Raw genomic sequence first — 25,748 nt, forward strand, 5'->3', positions numbered from 1 at the left:
TATAGGAGGAGAATCACACAGCCATAACAGAGAGGAGTTGTCTATACTCTATACTCTATAGGAGGAGAATCACACAGCCATAACAGAGAGGAGTTGTCTATACTCTATACTCTATAGGAGGAGAATCACACAGCCATAACAGAGAGGAGTTGTCTATACTCTATAGGAGGAGAATCACACAGCCATAACAGAGAGGAGTTGTCTATACTCTATACTCTATAGGAGGAGAATCACACAGCCATAACAGAGAGGAGTTGTCTATAGTTAGGAGGAGAATCACACAGCCATAACAGAGAGGAGTTGTCTATACTCTATAGGAGGAGAATCACACAGCCATAACAGAGAGGAGTTGTCTATACTCTATACTCTATAGGAGGAGAATCACACAGCCATAACAGAGAGGAGTTGTCTATACTCTATACTCTATAGGAGGAGAATCACACAGCCATAACAGAGAGGAGTTGTCTCTCTATAGGAGGAGAATCACACAGCCATAACAGAGAGGAGTTGTCTATACTCTATAGGAGGAGAATCACACAGCCATAACAGAGAGGAGTTGTCTATACTCTATAGGAGGAGAATCACACAGCCATAACAGAGAGGAGTTGTCTATACTCTATAGGAGGAGAATCACACAGCCATAACAGAGAGGAGTTGTCTATACTCTATACTCTATAGGAGGAGAATCACACAGCCATAACAGAGAGGAGTTGTCTATACTCTATACTCTATAGGAGGAGAATCACACAGCCATAACAGAGAGGAGTTGTCTATACTCTATAGGAGGAGAATCACACAGCCATAACAGAGAGGAGTTGTCTATACTCTATAGGAGGAGAATCACACAGCCATAACAGAGAGGAGTTGTCTATACTCTATAGGAGGAGAATCACACAGCCATAACAGAGAGGAGTTGTCTATACTCTATAGGAGGAGAATCACACAGCCATAACAGAGAGGAGTTGTCTATACTCTATAGGAGGAGAATCACACAGCCATAACAGAGAGGAGTTGTCTATACTCTATACTCTATAGGAGGAGAATCACACAGCCATAACAGAGAGGAGTTGTCTATACTCTATACTCTATAGGAGGAGAATCACACAGCCATAACAGAGAGGAGTTGTCTATACTCTATAGGAGGAGAATCACACAGCCATAACAGAGAGGAGTTGTCTATACTCTATAGGAGGAGAATCACACAGCCATAACAGAGAGGAGTTGTCTATACTCTATAGGAGGAGAATCACACAGCCATAACAGAGAGGAGTTGTCTATACTCTATAGGAGGAGAATCACACAGCCATAACAGAGAGGAGTTGTCTATACTCTATAGGAGGAGAATCACACAGCCATAACAGAGAGAGAGTTGTCTATACTCTATAGGAGGAGAATCACACAGCCATAACAGAGAGGAGTTGTCTATACTCTATACTCTATAGGAGGAGAATCACACAGCCATAACAGAGAGGAGTTGAATCTATACTCTATACTCTATAGGAGGAGAATCACACAGCCATAACAGAGAGGAGTTGTCTATACTCTATACTCTATAGGAGGAGAATCACACAGCCATAACAGAGAGGAGTTGTCTATACTCTAGGAGGAGAATACTCTATAGGAGGAGAATCACACAGCCATAACAGAGAGGAGTTGTCTATACTCTATAGGAGGAGAATCACACAGCCATAACAGAGAGAGGTTGTTGTCTATAGGAGGAGAATCACACAGCCATAACTCTATAGGAGGAGAATCACACAGCCATAACAGAGAGGAGTTGTCTATACTCTATAGGAGGAGAATCACACAGCCATAACAGAGAGGAGTTGTCTATACTCTATACTCTATAGGAGGAGAATCACACAGCCATAACAGAGAGGAGTTGTCTATACTCTATAGGAGGAGAATCACACAGCCATAACAGAGAGGAGTTGTCTATACTCTATAGGAGGAGAATCACACAGCCATAACAGAGAGGAGTTGTCTATACTCTATAGGAGGAGAATCACACAGCCATAACAGAGAGGAGTTGTCTATACTCTATAGGAGGAGAATCACACAGCCATAACAGAGAGGAGTTGTCTATACTCTATAGGAGGAGAATCACACAGCCATAACAGAGAGGAGTTGTCTATACTCTATAGGAGGAGAATCACACAGCCATAACAGAGAGGAGTTGTCTATACTCTATAGGAGGAGAATCACACAGCCATAACAGAGAGGAGTTGTCTATACTCTATAGGAGGAGAATCACACAGCCATAACTCTATACTCTAGGAGGAGAATCACACAGCCATAACAGAGAGGAGTTGTCTATACTCTATAGGAGGAGAATCACACAGCCATAACAGAGAGGAGTTGTCTATACTCTATAGGAGGAGAATCACACAGCCATAACAGAGAGGAGTTGTCTATACTCTATAGGAGGAGAATCACACAGCCATAACAGAGAGGAGTTGTCTATACTCTATAGGAGGAGAATCACACAGCCATAACAGAGAGGAGTTGTCTATACTCTATAGGAGGAGAATCACACAGCCATAACAGAGAGGAGTTGTATAGGAGGAGAATCACACAGCCATAACAGAGAGGAGTTGTCTATACTCTATAGGAGGAGAATCACACAGCCATAACAGAGAGGAGTTGTCTATACTCTATAGGAGGAGAATCACACAGCCATAACAGAGAGGAGTTGTCTATACTCTATACTCTATAGGAGGAGAATCACACAGCCATAACAGAGAGGAGTTGTCTATACTCTATAGGAGGAGAATCACACAGCCATAACAGAGAGGAGTTGTCTATACTCTATAGGAGGAGAATCACACAGCCATAACAGAGAGGAGTTGTCTATACTCTATACTCTATAGGAGGAGAATCACACAGCCATAACAGAGAGGAGTTGTCTATACTCTATAGGAGGAGAATCACACAGCCATAACAGAGAGGAGTTGAATCACACAGCCATAACAGAGAGGAGTTGTCTATACTCTATAGGAGGAGAATCACACAGCCATAACAGAGAGGAGTTGTCTATACTCTATAGGAGGAGAATATACTCTATAGGAGGAGAATCACACAGCCATAACAGAGAGGAGTTGTCTATACTCTATACTCTATAGGAGGAGAATCACACAGCCATAACAGAGAGGAGTTGTCTATACTCTATAGGAGGAGAATCACACAGCCATAACAGAGAGGAGTTGTCTATACTCTATACTCTATAGGAGGAGAATCACACAGTCATAACAGAGAGGAGTTGTCTATACTCTATAGGAGGAGAATCACACAGCCATAACAGAGAGGAGTTGTCTATACTCTATAGGAGGAGAATCACACAGCCATAACAGAGAGGAGTTGTCTATACTCTATACTCTATAGGAGGAGAATCACACAGCCATAACAGAGAGGAGTTGTCTATACTCTATAGGAGGAGAATCACACAGCCATAACAGAGAGGAGTTGTCTATACTCTATAGGAGGAGAATCACACAGCCATAACAGAGAGGAGTTGTCTATACTCTATACTCTATAGGAGGAGAATCACACAGCCATAACAGAGAGGAGTTGTCTATAGGAGGAGAATATACTCTATACTCTATAGGAGGAGAATCACACAGCCATAACAGAGAGGAGTTGTCTATACTCTATAGGAGGAGAATCACACAGCCATAACAGAGAGGAGTTGTCTATACTCTATAGGAGGAGAATCACACAGCCATAACAGAGAGGAGTTGTCTATACTCTATAGGAGGAGAATCACACAGCCATAACAGAGAGGAGTTGTCTATACTCTGTAGGAGGAGAATCACACAGCCATAACAGAGAGGAGTTGTCTATACTCTATACTCTATAGGAGGAGAATCACACAGCCATAACAGAGAGGAGTTGTATATACTCTATACTCTATAGGAGGAGAATCACACAGCCATAACAGAGAGGAGTTGTCTATACTAACAGAGAGGAGTTGTCTATACTCTATACTCTATAGGAGGAGAATCACACAGCCATAACAGAGAGGAGTTGTCTATACTCTATAGGAGGAGAATCACACAGCCATAATAGAGAGGAGTTGTCTATACTCTATAGGAGGAGAATCACACAGCCATAACAGAGAGGAGTTGTCTATACTCTATACTCTATAGGAGGAGAATCACACAGCCATAACAGAGAGGAGTTGTCTATACTCTATAGGAGGAGAATCACACAGCCATAACAGAGAGGAGTTGTCTATACTCTATACTCTATAGGAGGAGAATCACACAGCCATAACAGAGAGGAGTTGTCTATACTCTATAGGAGGAGAATCACACAGCCATAACAGAGAGGAGTTGTCTATACTCTATAGGAGGAGAATCACACAGCCATAACAGAGAGGATTTGTCTATACTCTATAGGAGGAGAATCACACAGCCATAACAGAGAGGAGTTGTCTATACTCTATAGGAGGAGAATCACACAGTCATAACAGAGAGGAGTTGTCTATACTCTATACTCTATAGGAGGAGAATCACACAGCCATAACAGAGAGGAGTTGTCTATACTCTATAGGAGGAGAATCACACAGCCATAACAGAGAGGAGTTGTCTATACTCTATAGGAGGAGAATCACACAGTCATAACAGAGAGGAGTTGTCTATACTCTATAGGAGGAGAATCACACAGCCATAACAGAGAGGAGTTGTCTATACTCTATACTCTATAGGAGGAGAATCACACAGCCATAACAGAGAGGAGTTGTCTATACTCTATACTCTATAGGAGGAGAATCACACAGCCATAACAGAGAGGAGTTGTCTATACTCTATACTCTATAGGAGGAGAATCACACAGCCATAACAGAGAGGAGTTGTCTATACTCTATAGGAGGAGAATCACACAGCCATAACAGAGAGGAGTTGTCTATACTCTATAGGAGGAGAATCACACAGCCATAACAGAGAGGAGTTGTCTATACTCTATACTCTATAGGAGGAGAATCACACAGCCATAACAGAGAGGAGTTGTCTATACTCTATAGGAGGAGAATCACACAGCCATAACAGAGAGGAGTTGTCTATACTCTATAGAGTATGTACTTCCGGCGCCGACAGAGATGGCCGCCTCGCTTCGCGTTCCTAGGAAACTATGCAGTTTTTTTTTTTTTTACGTGTTATTTCTTACACTAGTACCCCAGGTCATCTTAGGTTTCATTACATACAGCCGAGAAGAACTACTGAATATAAGATCAGCGTCAACTCACCATCAGTACGACCAAGAATATGTTTTTCGCGATGCGGATCCTGTGTTCTGCCTTACAACCAGTGTAACCGAGTGGATCACATGCAGCGACCAAAAAAAAAACGACTCAGAAAAAGAGGGAAACGAAGCGGTCTTCTGGTCAGACTCCGGAGACGGGCACATCGTGCACCACTCCCTAGCATTCTTCTTGCCAATGTCCAGTCTCTTGACAACAAGGTTGATGAAATCCGAGCAAGGGTAGCATTCCAGAGGGACATCAGAGACTGTAACGTTCTCTGCTTCACGGAAACATGGCTAACCGGAGAGACGCAATCCGAAGCGGTGCAGCCAGCGGGTTTCTCCACGCATCGCGCCGACAGAAACAAACATCTTTCTGGTAAGAAGAGGGGCGCGGGCGTATGCCTTATGGCCAACGTGACATGGTGTGATGAAAGAAACATACAGGAACTCAAATCCTTCTGTTCACCTGATTTAGAATTCCTCACAATCAAATGTAGACCGCATTATCTACCAAGAGAATTCTCTTAGATTATAATCACAGCCGTATATATCCCCCCAAGCAGACACATCGATGGCTCTGAACGAACTTTATTTAACTCTCTGCAAACTGGAAACGATTTATCCGGAGGCTGCATTCATTGTAGCTGGGGATTTTAACAAGGCTAATCTGAAAACAAGACTCCCTAAATTTTATCAGCATATCGATTGCGCAACCAGGGGTGGAAAGACCCTGGATCATTGTTACTCTAACTTCCGCGACGCATATAAGGCCCTGCCCCGCCCCCTTTCGGAAAAGCTGACCACGACTCCATTTTGTTGATCCCTGCCTACAGACAGAAACTAAAACAAGAAGCTCCCACGCTGAGGTCTGTCCAACGCTGGTCCGACCAAGCTGACTCCACACTCCAAGACTGCTTCCATCACGTGGACTGGGAGATGTTTCGTATTGCGTCAGACAACAACATTGACGAATACGCTGATTCGGTGTGCGAGTTCATTAGAACGTGCGTTGAAGATGTCGTTCCCATAGCAACGATTAAAACATTCCCTAACCAGAAACCGTGGATTGATGGCAGCATTCGTGTGAAACTGAAGGCACGAACCACTGCTTTTAATCAGGGCAAGGTGTCTGGTGACATGACTGAATACAAACAGTGCAGCTATTCCCTCCGCAAGGCTATCAAACAAGCTAAGCGCCAGTACAGAGACAAAGTAGAATCTCAATTCAACGGCTCAGCCACAAGAGGCATGTGGCAGGGTCTACAGTCAATCACGGACTACAGGAAGAAACCCAGCCCAGTCACGGACCAGGATGTCTTGCTCCCAGGCAGACTAAATAACTTTTTGCCCGCTTTGAGGACAATACAGTGCCACTGACACGGCCTGCAACGGAAACATGCGGTCTCTCCTTCACTGCAGCCGAAGTGAGTAAGACATTTAAACGTGTTAACCCTCGCAAGGCTGCAGGCCCAGACGGCATCCCCAGCCGCGCCCTCAGAGCATGCGCAGACCAGCTGGCCGGTGTGTTTACGGACATATTCAATCAATCCCTATACCAGTCTGCTGTTCCCACATGCTTCAAGAGGGCCACCATTGTTCCTGTTCCCAAGAAAGCTAAGGTAACTGAGCTAAACGACTACCGCCCGTAGCACTCACATCCGTCATCATGAAGTGCTTTGAGAGACTAGTCAAGGACCATATCACCTCCACCCTACCTGACACCCTTGACCCACTCCAATTTGCTTACCGCCCAAATAGGTCCACAGACGATGCAATCTCAACCACACTGCACACTGCCCTAACCCATCTGGACAAGAGGAATACCTATGTGAGAATGCTGTTCATCGACTACAGCTCGGCATTCAACACCATAGTACCCTCCAAGCTCGTCATCAAGCTCGAGACCCTGGATCTCGACCCCGCCCCTGTGTAACTGGGTACTGGAATTCCTGACGGGCCGCCCCAGGTGGTGAGGGTAGGCAACAACATCTCCTCCCCGCTGATCCTCAACACTGGGGCCCCACAAGGGTGCGTTCTGAGCCCTCTCCTGTACTCCCTGTTCACCCACGACTGCGTGGCCATGCACGCCTCCAACTCAATCATCAAGTTTGCGGACGACACAACAGTGGTAGGCTTGATTACCAACAACGACGAGACGGCCTACAGGGAGGAGGTGAGGGCCCTCGGAGTGTGGTGTCAGGAAAATAACCTCACACTCAACGTCAACAAAACTAAGGAGATGATTGTGGACTTCAGGAAACAGCAGAGGAACACCCCCATCCACATCGATTGAACAGTAGTGGAGAGGGTAGCAAGTTTTAAGTTCCTCGGCATACACATCACAGACAAACTGAATTGGTCCACTCACACAGACAGCATCGTGAGGAAGGCGCAGCAGCGCCTCTTCAACCTCAGGAGGCTGAAGAAATTCGGCTTGTCACCAAAAGCACTCACAAACTTCTACAGATGCACAATCGAGAGCATCCTGGCGGGCTGTATCACCGCCTGGTATGGCAACTGCACCGCCCTCAACCGTAAGGCTCTCCAGAGGGTAGTGAGGTCTGCACAACGCATCACCGGGGGCAAACTACCTGCCCTCCAGGACACCTACACCACCCGATGCTACAGGAAGGCCATAAAGATCATCAAGGACATCAACCACCCGAGCCACTGCCTGTTCACCCCGCTGTCATCCAGAAGGCGAGGTCAGTACAGGTGCATCAAAGCTGGGACCGAGAGACTGAAAAACAGCTTCTATCTCAAGGCCATCAGACTGTTAAACAGCCACCACTAACATTGAGTGGCTACTGCCAACACACTGTCAATGACACTGACTCTACTCCAGCCACTTTAATCATAGGAATTGATGGGAAATGATGTAAATATATCACTAGCCACTTTAAACAATGCTACCTTATATAATGTTACTTACCCTACATTGTTCATCTCATATGCATACGTTGATACTGTACTCTATATCATCGACTGCATCCTTATGTAATACATGTATCACTAGCCACTTTAACTATGCCACTTGGTTTACATACTCATCTCATATGTATATACTGTACTCGATACCATCTACTGTATCTTGCCTATGCTGCTCTGTACCATCACTCATTCATATATCCTTATGTACATATTCTTTATCCCCTTACACTGTGTATAAGACAGTAGTTTTTTTGGAATTGTTAGTTAGATTACTTGCTCAGAGAGGAGTTGTCTATACTCTATAGGAGGAGAATCACACAGCCATAACAGAGAGGAGTTGTTATTACTGTCGGAACTAGAAGCACAAGCATTTCGCTACACTCGCATTAACATCTGCTAACCATGTGTATGTGACAAATAAAATTTGATTTGATTTATAGGAGGAGAATCACACAGCCATAACAGAGAGGAGTTGTCTATACTCTATACTCTATAGGAGGAGAATCACACAGCCATAACAGAGAGGAGTTGTCTATACTCTATAGGAGGAGAATCACACAGCCATAACAGAGAGGAGTTGTCTATACTCTATAGGAGGACAATCACACAGCCATAACAGAGAGGAGTTGTCTATACTCTATACTCTATAGGAGGAGAATCACACAGCCATAACAGAGAGGAGTTGTCTATACTCTATACTCTATAGGGGAGAATCACACAGCCATAACAGAGAGGAGTTGTCTATACTCTATACTCTATAGGAGGAGAATCACACAGCCATAACAGAGAGGAGTTGTCTATACTCTATAGGAGGAGAATCACACAGCCATAACAGAGAGGAGTTGTCTATACTCTATAGGAGGAGAATCACACAGCCATAACAGAGAGGAGTTGTCTATACTCTATAGGAGGAGAATCACACAGCCATAACAGAGAGGAGTTGTCTATACTCTATAGGAGGAGAATCACACAGCCATAACAGAGAGGAGTTGTCTATACTCTATACTCTATAGGAGGAGAATCACACAGCCATAACAGAGAGGAGTTGTCTATACTCTATAGGAGGAGAATCACACAGCCATAACAGAGAGGAGTTGTCTATACTCTATACTCTATAGGAGGGAATCACACAGCCATAACAGAGAGGAGTTGTCTATACTCTATACTCTATAGGAGGAGAATCACACAGCCATAACAGAGAGGAGTTGTCTATACTCTATAGGAGGAGAATCACACAGCCATAGCAGAGAGGAGTTGTCTATACTCTATAGGAGGAGAATCACACAGCCATAACAGAGAGGAGTTGTCTATACTCTATACTCTATAGGAGGAGAATCACACAGCCATAACAGAGAGGAGTTGTCTATACTCTATAGGAGGAGAATCACACAGCCATAACAGAGAGGAGTTGTCTATACTCTATAGGAGGAGAATCACACAGCCATAACAGAGAGGAGTTGTCTATACTCTATACTCTATAGGAGGAGAATCACACAGCCATAACAGAGAGGAGTTGTCTATACTCTATACTCTATAGGAGGAGAATCACACAGTCATAACAGAGAGGAGTTGTCTATACTCTATAGGAGGAGAATCACACAGCCATAACAGAGAGGAGTTGTCTATACTCTATACTCTATAGGAGGAGAATCACACAGCCATAACAGAGAGGAGTTGTCTATACTCTATAGGAGGAGAATCACACAGCCATAACAGAGAGGAGTTGTCTATACTCTATACTCTATAGGAGGGGAATCACACAGCCATAACAGAGAGGAGTTGTCTATACTCTATACTCTATAGGAGGAGAATCACACAGCCATAACAGAGAGGAGTTGTCTATACTCTATAGGAGGAGAATCACACAGTCATAACAGAGAGGAGTTGTCTATACTCTATAGGAGGAGAATCACACAGCCATAACAGAGAGGAGTTGTCTATACTCTATAGGAGGAGAATCACACAGCCATAACAGAGAGGAGTTGTCTATACTCTATACTCTATAGGAGGAGAATCACACAGCCATAACAGAGAGGAGTTGTCTATACTCTATACTCTATAGGAGGAGAATCACACAGCCATAACAGAGAGGAGTTGTCTATACTCTATACTCTATAGGAGGAGAATCACACAGCCATAACAGAGAGGAGTTGTCTATACTCTATACTCTATAGGAGGAGAATCACACAGCCATAACAGAGAGGAGTTGTCTATAGTCTATAGGAGGAGAATCACACAGCCATAACAGAGAGGAGTTGTCTATACTCTATAGGAGGAGAATCACACAGCCATAACAGAGAGGAGTTGTCTATACTCTATAGGAGGAGAATCACACAGCCATAACAGAGAGGAGTTGTCTATACTCTATAGGAGGAGAATCACACAGCCATAACAGAGAGGAGTTGTCTATACTCTATACTCTATAGGAGGAGAATCACACAGCCATAACAGAGAGGAGTTGTCTATACTCTATACTCTATAGGAGGAGAATCACACAGCCATAACAGAGAGGAGTTGTCTATACTCTATACTCTATAGGAGGAGAATCACACAGCCATAACAGAGAGGAGTTGTCTATACTCTATAGGAGGAGAATCACACAGCCATAACAGAGAGGAGTTGTCTATACTCTATAGGAGGAGAATCACACAGCCATAACAGAGAGGAGTTGTCTATACTCTATACTCTCACACAGCCATAGGAGGAGAATCACACAGCCATAACAGAGAGGAGTTGTCTATACTCTAGGAGGAGAATCACACAGAGGAGAATCACACAGCCATAACAGAGAGGAGTTGTCTATACTCTATAGGAGGAGAATCACACAGCCATAACAGAGAGGAGTTGTCTATACTCTATAGGAGGAGAATCACACAGCCATAACAGAGAGGAGTTGTCTATACTCTATAGGAGGAGAATCACACAGCCATAACAGAGAGGAGTTGTCTATACTCTATAGGAGGAGAATCACACAGCCATAACAGAGAGGAGAATCTATAGGAGGAGAATCACACAGCCATAACAGAGAGGAGTTGTCTATACTCTATACTCTATAGAGAGGAGGAGAATCACACAGCCATAACAGAGAGGAGTTGTCTATACTCTATACTCTATAGGAGGAGAATCACACAGCCATAACAGAGAGGAGTTGTCTATACTCTATAGGAGGAGAATCACACAGCCATAACAGAGAGGAGTTGTCTATACTCTATAGGAGGAGAATCACACAGCCATAACAGAGAGGAGTTGTCTATAGGAGTTGTCTATACTCTATAGGAGGAGAATCACACAGCCATAACAGAGAGGAGTTGTCTATACTCTATAGGAGGAGAATCACACAGCCATAACAGAGAGGAGTTGTCTATACTCTATACTCTATAGGAGGAGAATCACACAGCCATAACAGAGAGGAGTTGTCTATACTCTATAGGAGGAGAATCACACAGCCATAACAGAGAGGAGTTGTCTATACTCTATAGGAGGAGAATCACACAGCCATAACAGAGAGGAGTTGTCTATACTCTATACTCTATAGGAGGAGAATCACACAGCCATAACAGAGAGGAGTTGTCTATACTCTATAGGAGGAGAATCACACAGCCATAACAGAGAGGAGTTGTCTATACTCTATACTCTATAGGAGGAGAATCACACAGCCATAACAGAGAGGAGTTGTCTATACTCTATAGGAGGAGAATCACACAGCCATAACAGAGAGGAGTTGTCTATACTCTATAGGAGGAGAATCACACAGCCATAACAGAGAGGAGTTGTCTATACTCTATAGGAGGAGAATCACACAGCCATAACAGAGAGGAGTTGTCTATACTCTATAGGAGGAGAATATAGGAGGAGAATCACACAGCCATAACAGAGAGGAGTTGTCTATACTCTATACTCTATAGGAGGAGAATCTATAGGAGGAGAATCACACAGCCATAACAGAGAGGAGTTGTCTATACTCTATCGGAGGAGAATCACACAGCCATAACAGAGAGGAGTTGTCTATACTCTATAGGAGGAGAATCACACAGCCATAACAGAGAGGAGTTGTCTATACTCTATACTCTATAGGAGGAGAATCACACAGCCATAACAGAGAGGAGTTGTCTATACATAACTAGTTGTCTATACTCTATAGGAGGAGAATCACACAGCCATAACAGAGAGGAGTTGTCTATACTCTATAGGAGGAGAATCACACAGCCATAACAGAGAGGAGTTGTCTATACTCTATAGGAGGAGAATCACACAGCCATAACAGAGAGGAGTTGTCTATACTCTATACTCTATAGGAGAGAAGAATCATAACAGCCAGTTGTCTATACTCTATAGGAGGAGGAGTTGTCTATACTCTATACTCTATAGGAGGAGAATCACACAGCCATAACAGAGAGGAGTTGTCTATACTCTATAGGAGGAGAATCACACAGCCATAACAGAGAGGAGTTGTCTATACTCTATAGGAGGAGAATCACACAGCCATAACAGAGAGGAGTTGTCTATACTCTATAGGAGGAGAATCACACAGCCATAACAGAGAGGAGTTGTCTATACTCTATAGGAGGAGAATCACACAGCCATAACAGAGAGGAGTTGTCTATACTCTATACTCTATAGGAGGAGAATCACACAGCCATAACAGAGAGGAGTTGTCAGCCATACTCTATTGTCTCTATAGGAGGAGAATCACACAGCCATAACAGCCATAAGAGGAGTTGTCTATACTCTATACTCTATAGGAGGAGAATCACACAGCCATAACAGAGAGGAGTTGTCTATACTCTATAGGAGGAGAATCACACAGCCATAACAGAGAGGAGTTGTCTATACTCTATACTCTATAGGAGGAGAATCACACAGCCATAACAGAGAGGAGTTGTCTATACTCTATAGGAGGAGAATCACACAGCCATAACAGAGAGGAGTTGTCTATACTCTATAGGAGGAGAATCACACAGCCATAACAGAGAGGAGTTGTCTATACTCTATAGGAGGAGAATCACACAGCCATAACAGAGAGGAGTTGTCTATACTCTATAGGAGGAGAATCACACAGCCATAACAGAGAGGAGTTGTCTATACTCTATAGGAGGAGAATCACACAGCCATAACAGAGAGGAGTTGTCTATACTCTATACTCTATAGGAGGAGAATCACACAGCCATAACAGAGAGGAGTTGTCTATACTCTATACTCTATAGGAGGAGAATCACACAGCCATAACAGAGAGGAGTTGAATCTATAACAGAGAGGAGTTGTCTATACTCTATAGGAGGAGAATCACACAGCCATAACAGAGAGGAGTTGTCTATACTCTATAGGAGGAGAATCACACAGCCATAACAGAGAGGAGTTGTCTATACTCTATAGGAGGAGAATCACACAGCCATAACAGAGAGGAGTTGTCTATACTCTATAGTTGTCTCTATAGGAGGAGAATCACACAGCCATAACAGAGAGGAGTTGTCTATACTCTATAGGAGGAGAATCACACAGCCATAACAGAGAGGAGTTGTCTATACTCTATACACAGCCATAACAGAGAGGAGTTGTCTATACTCTAACTCATAGGAGGAGGAGAATCACACAGCCATAACAGAGAGGAGTTGTCTATACTCTATAGGAGGAGAATCACACAGCCATAACAGAGAGGAGTTGTCTATACTCTATAGGAGGAGAATCACACAGCCATCTACTCTATAGGAGGAGAATCACACAGCCATAACAGAGAGGAGAATCACACAGCCATAACAGAGAGGAGTTGTCTATACTCTATATTCTATAGGAGGAGAATCACACAGCCATAACAGAGAGGAGTTGTCTATACTCTATAGGAGGAGAATCACACAGCCATAACAGAGAGGAGTTGTCTATACTCACATACTCTATAGGAGGAGAATCACACAGCCATAACAGAGAGGAGTTGTCTATACTCTATAGGAGGAGAATCACACAGCCATAACAGAGAGGAGTTGTCTATACTCTATAGGAGGAGAATCACACAGCCATAACAGAGAGGAGTTGTCTATACTCTATAGGAGGAGAATCACACAGCCATAACAGAGAGGAGTTGTCTATACTCTATAGGAGGAGAATCACACAGCCATAACAGAGAGGAGTTGTCTATACTCTATACTCTATAGGAGGAGAATCACACAGCCATAACAGAGAGGAGTTGTCTATACTCTATAGGAGGAGAATCACACAGCCATAACAGAGAGGAGTTGTCTATACTCTATAGGAGGAGAATCACACAGCCATAACAGAGAGGAGTTGTCTATACTCTATACTCTATAGGAGGAGAATCACACAGCCATAACAGAGAGGAGTTGTCTATAGGAGGAGAATCACACAGCCATAACAGAGAGGAGTTCTATACTCTATAGGAGGAGAATCACACAGCCATAACAGAGAGGAGTTGTCTATACTCTATAGGAGGAGAATCACACAGCCATAACAGAGAGGAGTTGTCTATACTCTATAGGAGGAGAATCACACAGCCATAACAGAGAGGAGTTGTCTATACTCTATAGGAGGAGAATCACACAGCCATAACAGAGAGGAGTTGTCTATACTCTATAGGAGGAGAATCACACAGCCATAACAGAGAGGAGTTGTCTATACTCTATACTCTATAGGAGGAGAATCACACAGCCATAACAGAGAGGAGTTGTCTATACTCTATAGGAGGAGAATCACACAGCCATAACAGAGGAGTTGTCTATACTCTATAGGAGGAGTCACAGCCATACTATACTCTATATAGGAGGAGAATCACACAGCCATAACAGAGAGGAGTTGTCTATGTCTATACTCTATAGGAGGAGAATCACACAGCCATAACAGAGAGGAGTTGTCTATACTCTATAGGAGGAGAATCACACAGCCATAACAGAGAGGAGTTGTCTATACTCTATACTCTATAGGAGGAGAATCACACAGCCATAACAGAGAGGAGTTGTCTATACTCTATAGGAGGAGAATCACACAGCCATAACAGAGAGGAGTTGTCTATACTCTATAGGAGGAGAATCACACAGCCATAACAGAGAGGAGTTGTCTATACTCTATAGGAGGAGAATCACACAGCCATAACAGAGAGGAGTTGTATAGGAGGAGAATCACACAGCCATAACAGAGAGGAGTTGTCTATACTCTATAGGAGGAGAATCACACAGCCATAACAGAGAGGAGTTGTCTATACTCTATACTCTATAGGAGGAGAATCACACAGCCATAACAGAGAGGAGTTGTCTATACTCTATACTCTATAGGAGGAGAATCACACAGCCATAACAGAGAGGAGTTGTCTATACTCTATACTCTATAGGAGGAGAATCACACAGCCATAACAGAGAGGAGTTGTCTATACTCTATACTCTATAGGAGGAGAATCACACAGCCATAACAGAGAGGAGTTGTCTATACTCTATAGGAGGAGAATCACACAGCCATAACAGAGAGGAGTTGTCTATACTCTATAGGAGGAGAATCACACAGCCATAACAGAGAGGAGTTGTCTATACTCTATAGGAGGAGAATCACACAGCCATAACAGAGAGGAGTTGTCTATACTCTATAGGAGGAGAATCACACAGCCATAACAGAGAGGAGTTGTCTATACTCTATACTCTATAGGAGGAGAATCACACAGCCATAACAGAGAGGAGTTGTCTATACTCTATAGGAGGAGAATCACACAGCCATAACAGAGAGGAGTTGTCTATACTCTATACTCTATAGGAGGAGAATCACACAGCCATAACAGAGAGGAGTTGTCTATACTCTATACTCTATAGGAGGAGAATCACACAGCCATAACAGAGAGGAGTTGTCTATACTCTATAGGAGGAGAATCACACAGCCATAACAGAGAGGAGTTGTCTATACTCTATAGGAGGAGAATCACACAGCCATAACAGAGAGGAGTTGTCTATACTCTATACTCTATAGGAGGAGAATCACACAGCCATAACAGAGAGGAGTTGTCTATACTCTATAGGAGGAGAATCACACAGCCATAACAGAGAGGAGTTGTCTATACTCTATAGGAGGAGAATCACACAGCCATAACAGAGAGGAGTTGTCTATACTCTGTAGGAGGAGAATCACACAGCCATAACAGAGAGGAGTTGTCTATACTCTATACTCTATAGGAGGAGAATCACACAGCCATAACAGAGAGGAGTTGTCTATACTCTATACTCTATAGGAGGAGAATCACACAGCCATAACAGAGAGGAGTTGTCTATACTCTATACTCTATAGGAGGAGAATCACACAGCCATAACAGAGAGGAGTTGTCTATACTCTATAGGAGGAGAATCACACAGCCATAACAGAGAGGAGTTGTCTATACTCTATACTCTATAGGAGGAGAATCACACAGCCATAACAGAGAGGAGTTGTCTATACTCTATAGGAGGAGAATCACACAGCCATAACAGAGAGGAGTTGTCTATACTCTATACTCTATAGGAGGAGAATCACACAGCCATAACAGAGAGGAGTTGTCTATACTCTATAGGAGGAGAATCACACAGCCATAACAGAGAGGAGTTGTCTATACTCTATACTCTATAGGAGGAGAATCACACAGCCATAACAGAGAGGAGTTGTCTATACTCTATACTCTATAGGAGGAGAATCACACAGCCATAACAGAGAGGAGTTGTCTATACTCTATAGGAGGAGAATCACACAGCCATAACAGAGAGGAGTTGTCTATACTCTATAGGAGGAGAATCACACAGCCATAACAGAGAGGAGTTGTCTATACTCTATAGGAGGAGAATCACACAGCCATAACAGAGAGGAGTTGTCTATACTCTATACTCTATAGGAGGAGAATCACACAGCCATAACAGAGAGGATTTGTCTATACTCTATAGGAGGAGAATCACACAGCCATAACAGAGAGGAGTTGTCTATACTCTATAGGAGGAGAATCACACAGTCATAACAGAGAGGAGTTGTCTATACTCTATACTCTATAGGAGGAGAATCACACAGCCATAACAGAGAGGAGTTGTCTATACTCTATAGGAGGAGAATCACACAGCCATAACAGAGAGGAGTTGTCTATACTCTATACTCTATAGGAGGAGAATCACACAGCCATAACAGAGAGGAGTTGTCTATACTCTATAGGAGGAGAATCACACAGCCATAACAGAGAGGAGTTGTCTATACTCTATACTCTATAGGAGGAGAATCACACAGTCATAACAGAGAGGAGTTGTCTATACTCTATACTCTATAGGAGGAGAATCACACAGCCATAACAGAGAGGAGTTGTCTATACTCTATACTCTGTAGGATGGGTCTCGATGATAATGGGTGTAAGGGAATACCAGGATTGTAAGGAAATGATTTTGTCTTTCAAGAAGCTTGTACAACGGGATGGCTGGGAAGGTGACTTCAGAAACACCATCTGTATGGGCTGAGGGCAACGGGGTGGCTGGGGAGGTGACTTCAGAAACACCATCTGTATGGGCTGAGGGCAACGGGGTGGCTGGGGAGGTGACTTCAGAAACACCATCTGTATGGGCTGAGGGCAACGGGATGGCTGGGGAGGTGACTTCAGAAACACCATCTGTATGGGCTGAGGGCAACGGGGTGGCTGGGGAGGTGACTTCAGAAACACCATCTGTATAGGCTGAGGGCAACGGGATGGCTGGGAAGGTAACCTCAGAAACACCATCTGTATGGGCTGAGGGCAACGGGATGGCTGGGAAGGTGACTTCAGAAACACCATCTGTATGGGCTGAGGGCAACGGGATGGCTGGGAAGGTGACCTCAGAAACACCATCTGTATGGGCTGAGGGCAACGGGATGGCTGGGAAGGTGACTTCAGAAACACCATCTGTATGGGCTGAGGGCAACGGGATGGCTGGGAAGGTGACCTCAGAAACACCATCTGTATGGGCTGAGGGCAACGGGATGGCTGGGAAGGTGACTTCAGAAACACCATCTGTATGGGCTGAGGGCAACGGGGTGGCTGGGGAGGTGACCTCAGAAACACCATCTGTATGGGCTGAGGGCAACGGGATGGCTGGGAAGGTGACTTCAGAAACACCATCTGTATGGGCTGAGGGCAACGGGATGGCTGGGAAGGTGACTTCAGAAACACCATCTGTATGGGCTGAGGACAACGGGGTGGCTGGGGAGGTGACTTCAGAAACACCATCTGTATGGGCTGAGGGCAACGGGATGGCTGGGAAGGTGACTTCAGAAACACCATCTGTATGGGCTGAGGGCAACGGGATGGCTGGGAAGGTGACTTCAGAAACACCATCTGTATGGGCTGAGGGCAACGGGGTGGCTGGGGAGGTGACTTCAGAAACACCATCTGTATGGGCTGAGGGCAACGGGGTGGCTGGGGAGGTGACTTCAGAAACACCATCTGTATGGGCTGAGGACAACGGGGTGGCTGGGAAGGTGACTTCAGAAACACCATCTGTATGGGCTGAGGGCAACGGGGTGGCTGGGGAGGTGACTTCAGAAACACCATCTGTATGGGCTGAGGACAACGGGATGGCTGGGAAGGTGACTTCAGAAACACCATCTGTATGGGCTGAGGGCAACGGGGTGGCTGGGGAGGTGACTTCAGAAACACCATCTGTATGGGCTGAGGGCAACGGGGTGGCTGGGGAGGTGACTTAAGAAACACCATCTGTATGGGCTGAGGACAACGGGGTGGCTGGGAAGGTGACTTCAGAAACACCATCTGTATGGGCTGAGGGCAACGGGGTGGCTGGGGAGGTGACTTCAGAAACACCATCTGTATGGGCTGAGGACAACGGGATGGCTGGGAAGGTGACTTCAGAAACACCATCTGTATGGGCTGAGGGCAACGGGGTGGCTGGGAAGGTGACTTCAGAAACACCATCTGTATGGGCTGAGGGCAACGGGATGGCTGGGAAGGTGACTTCAGAAACACCATCTGTATGGGCTGAGGGCAACGGGGTGGCTGGGAAGGTGACTTCAGAAACACCATCTGTATGGGCTGAGGGCAACGGGGTGGCTGGGAAGGTGACTTCAGAAATACCATCTGTATGGGCTGAGGGCAACGGGGTTGCTGGGAAGGTGACTTCAGAAACACCATCTGTATGGGCTGAGGACAACAGGGTGGCTGGGGAGGTGACCTCAGAAACACCATCTGTATGGGCTGAGGGCAACGGGGTGGCTGGGGAGGTGACTTCAGAAACACCATCTGTATGGGCTGAGGGCAATGGGGTGGCTGGGGAGGTGACCTCAGAAACACCATCTGTATGAGCTGAGGGCAATGGGGTGGCTGGGGAGGTGACTTCAGAAACACCATCTGTATGGGCTGAGGACAACAGGCTGGCTGGGGAGGTGACCTCAGAAACACCATCTGTATGGGCTGAGGGCAACAGGGTGGCTGGGGAGGTGACCTCAGAAACACCATCTGTATGGGTTGAGGGCAACAGAGACAGTGTCATTTTGGTGGGGAGGTGGAGACAGTGTCATTTTGGTAGGGAGGTGGAGACAATGTCATTTTGGTAGGGAGGTGGAGACAGTGTCATTTTGGTGGGGAGGTGGAGACAGTGTCATTTTGGTAGGGAGGTGGAGACAGTATCATTTTGTAGGGAGGTGGAGACAGTGTCATTTTGGTGGGGAGGTAGAGACTGTCATTTTGGTAGGGAGGTGGAGACTGTGTCATTTTGGTGGGGAGGTGGAGACTGTCATTTTGGTAGGGAGGTGGTGACAGTGTCATTTTGGTGGGGAGGTGGAGACTGTCATTTTGGTGGGGACGTGGAGACAGCATCATTGTGGTTGGGAGGTGGAGACAGTGTCATTTTGGTGGGGAGGTAGAGACTGTCATTTTGGTAGGGACGTGGAGACTGTGTCATTTTGGTGGGGAGGTAGAGACTGTCATTTTGGTAGGGAGGTGGAGACTGTGTCATTTTGGTGGGGAGGTAGAGACAGTGTCATTTTGGTAGGGAGGTGGAGACAGTGTCATTTTGGTGGGGAGGTAGAGACTGTCATTTTGGTAGGGAGGTGGAGACTGTGTCATTTTGGTGGGGAGGTGGAGACTGTCATTTTGGTAGGGAGGTGGTGACAGTGTCATTTTGGTGGGGAGGTGGAGACTGTCATTTTGGTGGGGACGTGGAGACAGCATCATTGTGGTTGGGAGGTGGAGACAGTGTCATTTTGGTGGGGAGGTAGAGACTGTCATTTTGGTAGGGAGGTGGAGACTGTGTCATTTTGGTGGGGAGGTAGAGACTGTCATTTTGGTAGGGAGGTGGAGACTGTGTCATTTTGGTGGGGAGGTAGAGACAGTGTCATTTTGGTAGGGAGGTGGAGACTGTGTCATTTTGGTGGGGAGGTAGAGACTGTCATTTTGGTAGGGAGGTGGAGACTGTGTCATTTTGGTGGGGAGGTGGAGACTGTGTCATTTTGGTGGGGAGGTGGAGTCTGTCATTTTGGTAGGGAGGTGGAGACAGTGTCATTTTGGTGGGGAGGTGAAGACTGTCATTTTGGTGGGGACGTGGAGACAGCATCATTTTGGTGGGGAGGTGGAGACAGTGTCATTTTGGTGGGGAGGTGGAGACAGTGTCATTTTGGTAGGGAGGTGGAGACAGTGTCATTTTGGTGGGGAGGTGGAGACAGTGTCATTTTGGTGGGGAGGTGGAGACAGTGTCATTTTGGTAGGGAGGTAGAGACAGTGTCATTTTGGTGGGGAGGTGGAGAGAGTGTCATTTTGGTGGGGAGGTGGAGACAGTGTCATTTTGGTGGGGAGGTGGAGACAGTGTCATTTTGGTGGGGAGGTGGAGACAGTGTCATTTTGGTGGGGAGGTGGAGACAGTGTCATTTTGGTGGGGAGGTGGAGACAGTGTCATTTTGGTGGGGAGGTGGAGACTGTCATTTTGGTGGGGAGGTGGAGACAGTCATTTTGGTGGGGAGGTGGAGACTGTGTCATTTTGGTAGGGAGGTGGAGACAGTGTCATTTTGGTGGGGAGGTGGAGACAGTGTCATTTTGGTGGGGAGGTGGAGACAGTGTCATTTTGGTAGGGAGGTAGAGACAGTGTCATTTTGGTGGGGAGGTGGAGACAGTGTCATTTTGGTAGGGAGGTGGAGACATTGTCATTTTGGTAGGGAGGTAGAGACAGTGTCATTTTGGTGGGGAGGTGGAGACAGTGTCATTTTGGTGGGGAGGTGGAGACTGTGTCATTGTGGTGGGGAGGTAGAGACAGTGTCATTTTGGTAGGGAGGTGGAGACTGTGTCATTTTGGTGGGGAGGTAGAGACTGTCATTTTGGTAGGGAGGTGGAGACTGTGTCATTTTGGTGGGGAGGTGGAGACTGTGTCATTTTGGTGGGGAGGTAGAGACTGTCATTTTGGTAGGGAGGTGGAGACTGTGTCATTTTGGTGGGGAGGTGGAGACTGTGTCATTTTGGTGGGGAGGTGGAGACTGTCATTTTGGTAGGGAGGTGGAGACAGTGTCATTTTGGTGGGGAGGTGAAGACTGTCATTTTGGTGGGGACGTGGAGACAGCATCATTTTGGTGGGGAGGTGGAGACAGTGTCATTTTGGTGGGGAGGTGGAGACAGTGTCATTTTGGTGGGGAGGTGGAGAGTGTCATTTTGGTAGGGAGGTAGAGACAGTGTCATTTTGGTGGGGAGGTGGAGACAGTGTCATTTTGGTGGGGAGGTGGAGACAGTGTCATTTTGGTGGGGAGGTGCAGAGACAGTGTCATTTTGGTGGGGAGGTGGAGACAGTGTCATTTTGGTGGGGAGGTGGAGACAGTGTCATTTTGGTGGGGAGGTGGAGACAGTGTCATTTTGGTGGGGAGTTGGAGACAGTATCATTTTGGTGGGGAGGTGGAGACAGTGTCATTTTGGTGGGGAGGTGGAGACAGTGTCATTTTGGTGGGGAGGTGGAGACTGTGTCATTTTGGTGGGGAGGTAGAGACAGTGTCATTTTGGTAGGGAGGTGGAGACTGTGTCATTTTGGTGGGGAGGTAGAGACTGTCATTTTGGTAGGGAGGTGGAGACTGTGTCATTTTGGTGGGGAGGTGGAGACTGTGTCATTTTGGTGGGGAGGTGAAGACTGTCATTTTGGTGGGGACGTGGAGACAGCATCATTTTGGTGGGGAGGTGGAGACAGTGTCATTTTGGTGGGGAGGTGGAGACAGTGTCATTTTGGTAGGGAGGTGGAGACAGTGTCATTTTGGTGGGGAGGTGGAGACAGTGTCATTTTGGTGGAGAGGTGGAGACAGTGTCATTTTGGTAGGGAGGTAGAGACAGTGTCATTTTGGTGGGGAGGTGGAGAGAGTTTCATTTTGGTGGGGAGGTGGAGACAGTGTCATTTTGGTGGGGAGGTGGAGACAGTGTCATTTTGGTGGGGAGGTGGAGACAGTGTCATTTTGGTGGGGAGGTGGAGACAGTGTCATTTTGGTGGGGAGGTGGAGACAGTGTCATTTTGGTGGGGAGGTGGAGACAGTGTCATTTTGGTGGGGAGGTGGAGACAGTGTCATTTTGGTGGGGAGGTGGAGACAGTGTCATTTTGGTGGGGAGGTGGAGACTGTCATTTTGGTGGGGAGGTGGAGACAGTCATTTTGGTGGGGAGGTGGAGACTGTGTCATTTTGGTAGGGAGGTGGAGACAGTGTCATTTTTGTGGGGAGGTGGAGACAGTGTCATTTTGGTGGGGAGGTGGAGACAGTGTCATTTTGGTAGGGAGGTAGAGACAGTGTCATTTTGGTGGGGAGGTGGAGACAGTGTCATTTTGGTAGGGAGGTGGAGACAGTGTCATTTTGGTAGGGAGGTAGAGACATTGTCATTTTGGTGGGGAGGTGGAGACAGTGTCATTTTGGTAGGGAGGTGGAGACAGTGTCATTTTGGTAGGGAGGTGGAGACTGTCATATTGGTGGGGAGGTAGAGACAGTGTCCTTTTGGTAGGGAGGTGGAGACAGTGTCATTTTGGTGGGGAGGTAGAGACTGTCATTTTGGTAGGGAGGTGGAGACTGTGTCATTTTGGTGGGGAGGTGGAGACTGTGTCATTTTGGTGGGGAGGTGGAGACTGTCATTTTGGTAGGGAGGTGGAGACAGTGTCATTTTGGTGGGGAGGTGAAGACTGTCATTTTGGTGGGGACGTGGAGAGAGCATCATTTTGGTGGGGAGGTGGAGACAGTGTCATTTTGGTGGGGAGGTGGAGACAGTGTCATTTTGGTATGGAGGTGGAGACAGTGTCATTTTGGTGGGGAGGTGGAGACAGTGTCATTTTGGTGGGGAGGTGGAGACAGTGTCATTTTGGTGGGGAGGTGGAGACTGTGTCATTTTGGTAGGGAGGTGGAGACAGTCATTTTGGTGGGGAGGTGGAGACAGTGTCATTTTGGTGGGGAGGTGGAGACAATGTCATTTTGGTGGGGAGGTGGAGACAGTGTCATTTTGGTGGGGAGGTGGAGACTGTCATTTTGGTGGGGAGGTGGAGACAGTGTCATTTTGGTGGGGAGGTGGAGACAGTGTCATTTTGGTGGGGAGGTGGAGACAGTGTCATTTTGGTGGGGAGGTGGAGACTGTGTCATTTTGGTAGGGAGGTAGAGACAGTGTCATTTTGGTGGGGAGGTGGAGAGAGTGTCATTTTGGTGGGGAGGTGGAGACAGTGTCATTTTGGTGGGGAGGTGGAGACAGTGTCATTTTGGTGGGGAGGTGGAGACAGTGTCATTTTGGTGGGGAGGTGGAGACAGTGTCATTTTGGTGGGGAGGTGGAGACAGTGTCATTTTGGTGGGGAGGTGGAGACAGTGTCATTTTGGTGGGGAGGTGGAGACTGTCATTTTGGTGGGGAGGTGGAGACAGTCATTTTGGTGGGGAGGTGGAGACTGTGTCATTTTGGTAGGGAGGTGGAGACAGTGTCATTTTGGTGGGGAGGTGGAGACAGTGTCATTTTGGTGGGGAGGTGGAGACAGTGTCATTTTGGTAGGGAGGTAGAGACAGTGTCATTTTGGTGGGGAGGTGGAGACAGTGTCATTTTGGTAGGGAGGTGGAGACATTGTCATTTTGGTGGGGAGGTGGAGACAGTGTCCTTTTGGTAGGGAGGTGGAGACAGTGTCATTTTGGTGGGGAGGTGGAGACTGTGTCATTGTGGTGGGGAGGTAGAGACAGTGTCATTTTGGTAGGGAGGTGGAGACTGTGTCATTTTGGTGGGGAGGTAGAGACTGTCATTTGGTAGGGAGGTGGAGACTGTGTCATTTTGGTTGGGAGGTGGAGACTGTGTCATTTTGGTGGGGAGGTAGAGACTGTCATTTTGGTAGGGAGGTGGAGACTGTGTCATTTTGGTGGGGAGGTGGAGACTGTGTCATTTTGGTGGGGAGGTGGAGACTGTCATTTTGGTAGGGAGGTGGAGACAGTGTCATTTTGGTGGGGAGGTGAAGACTGTCATTTTGGTGGGGACGTGGAGACAGCATCATTTTGGTGGGGAGGTGGAGACAGTGTCATTTTGGTGGGGAGGTGGAGACAGTGTCATTTTGGTGGGGAGGTGGAGAGTGTCATTTTGGTAGGGAGGTAGAGACAGTGTCATTTTGGTGGGGAGGTGGAGACAGTGTCATTTTGGTGGGGAGGTGGAGACAGTGTCATTTTGGTGGGGAGGTGGAGACAGTGTCATTTTGGTGGGGAGGTGGAGACAGTGTCATTTTGGTGGGGAGGTGGAGACAGTGTCATTTTGGTGGGGAGGTGGAGACAGTGTCATTTTGGTGGGGAGTTGGAGACAGTATCATTTTGGTGGGGAGGTGGAGACAGTGTCATTTTGGTGGGGAGGTGGAGACAGTGTCATTTTGGTGGGGAGGTGGAGACTGTGTCATTTTGGTAGGGAGGTGGAGACTGTGTCATTTTGGTAGGGAGGTGGAGACTGTGTCATTTTGGTGGGGAGGTAGAGACTGTCATTTTGGTAGGGGAGGTGGAGACTGTGTCATTTTGGTGGGGAGGTGGAGACTGTGTCATTTGGTGGGGAGGTGAAGACTGTCATTTTGGTGGGGACGTGGAGACAGCATCATTTTGGTGGGGAGGTGGAGACAGTGTCATTTTGGTGGGGAGGTGGAGACAGTGTCATTTTGGTAGGGAGGTGGAGACAGTGTCATTTTGGTGGGGGAGGTGGAGACAGTGTCATTTTGGTGGAGAGGTGGAGACAGTGTCATTTTGGTAGGGAGGTAGAGACAGTGTCATTTTGGTGGGGAGGTGAGAGAGTTTCATTTTGGTGGGGAGGTGGAGACAGTGTCATTTTGGTGGGGAGGTGGAGACAGTGTCATTTTGGTGGGGAGGTGGAGACAGTGTCATTTTGGTGGGGAGGTGGAGACAGTGTCATTTTGGTGGGGAGGTGGAGACAGTGTCATTTTGGTGGGGAGGTGGAGACAGTGTCATTTTGGTGGGGAGGTGGAGACAGTGTCATTTTGGTGGGGAGGTGGAGACAGTGTCATTTTGGTGGGGAGGTGGAGACTGTCATTTTGGTGGGGAGGTGGAGACAGTCATTTTGGTGGGGAGGTGGAGACTGTGTCATTTTGGTAGGGAGGTGGAGACAGTGTCATTTTGGTGGGGAGGTGGAGACAGTGTCATTT

At 46.5% G+C, this 25,748-nt stretch overlaps 1 protein-coding gene across 1 annotated transcript; it reads right to left on the reverse strand.

The window, feature by feature from the left end:
* Positions 1–17,473: 17,473 nt before the first annotated feature.
* On the reverse strand, positions 17,474–19,606 carry LOC121839951 (extensin-2-like). The gene has a single exon (XM_042300556.1). It carries the CDS (start codon positions 19,604–19,606, stop codon positions 17,474–17,476), a length of 2,133 nt encoding a protein of 710 aa, XP_042156490.1.
* Positions 19,607–25,748: the final 6,142 nt, after the last annotated feature.

Source organism: Oncorhynchus tshawytscha, linkage group LG18 (assembly GCF_018296145.1).
Source record: "Oncorhynchus tshawytscha isolate Ot180627B linkage group LG18, Otsh_v2.0, whole genome shotgun sequence".
NCBI lineage: Eukaryota > Metazoa > Chordata > Actinopteri > Salmoniformes > Salmonidae > Oncorhynchus > Oncorhynchus tshawytscha.

What these genes read in the sequence shown, in the direction of transcription:
- LOC121839951 (XM_042300556.1), bottom strand. Translation starts at nt 19,606, where the DNA reads ATGGTGTTTCTGAGGTCACCTCCCCAGCCACCCTGTTGCCCTCAGCCC.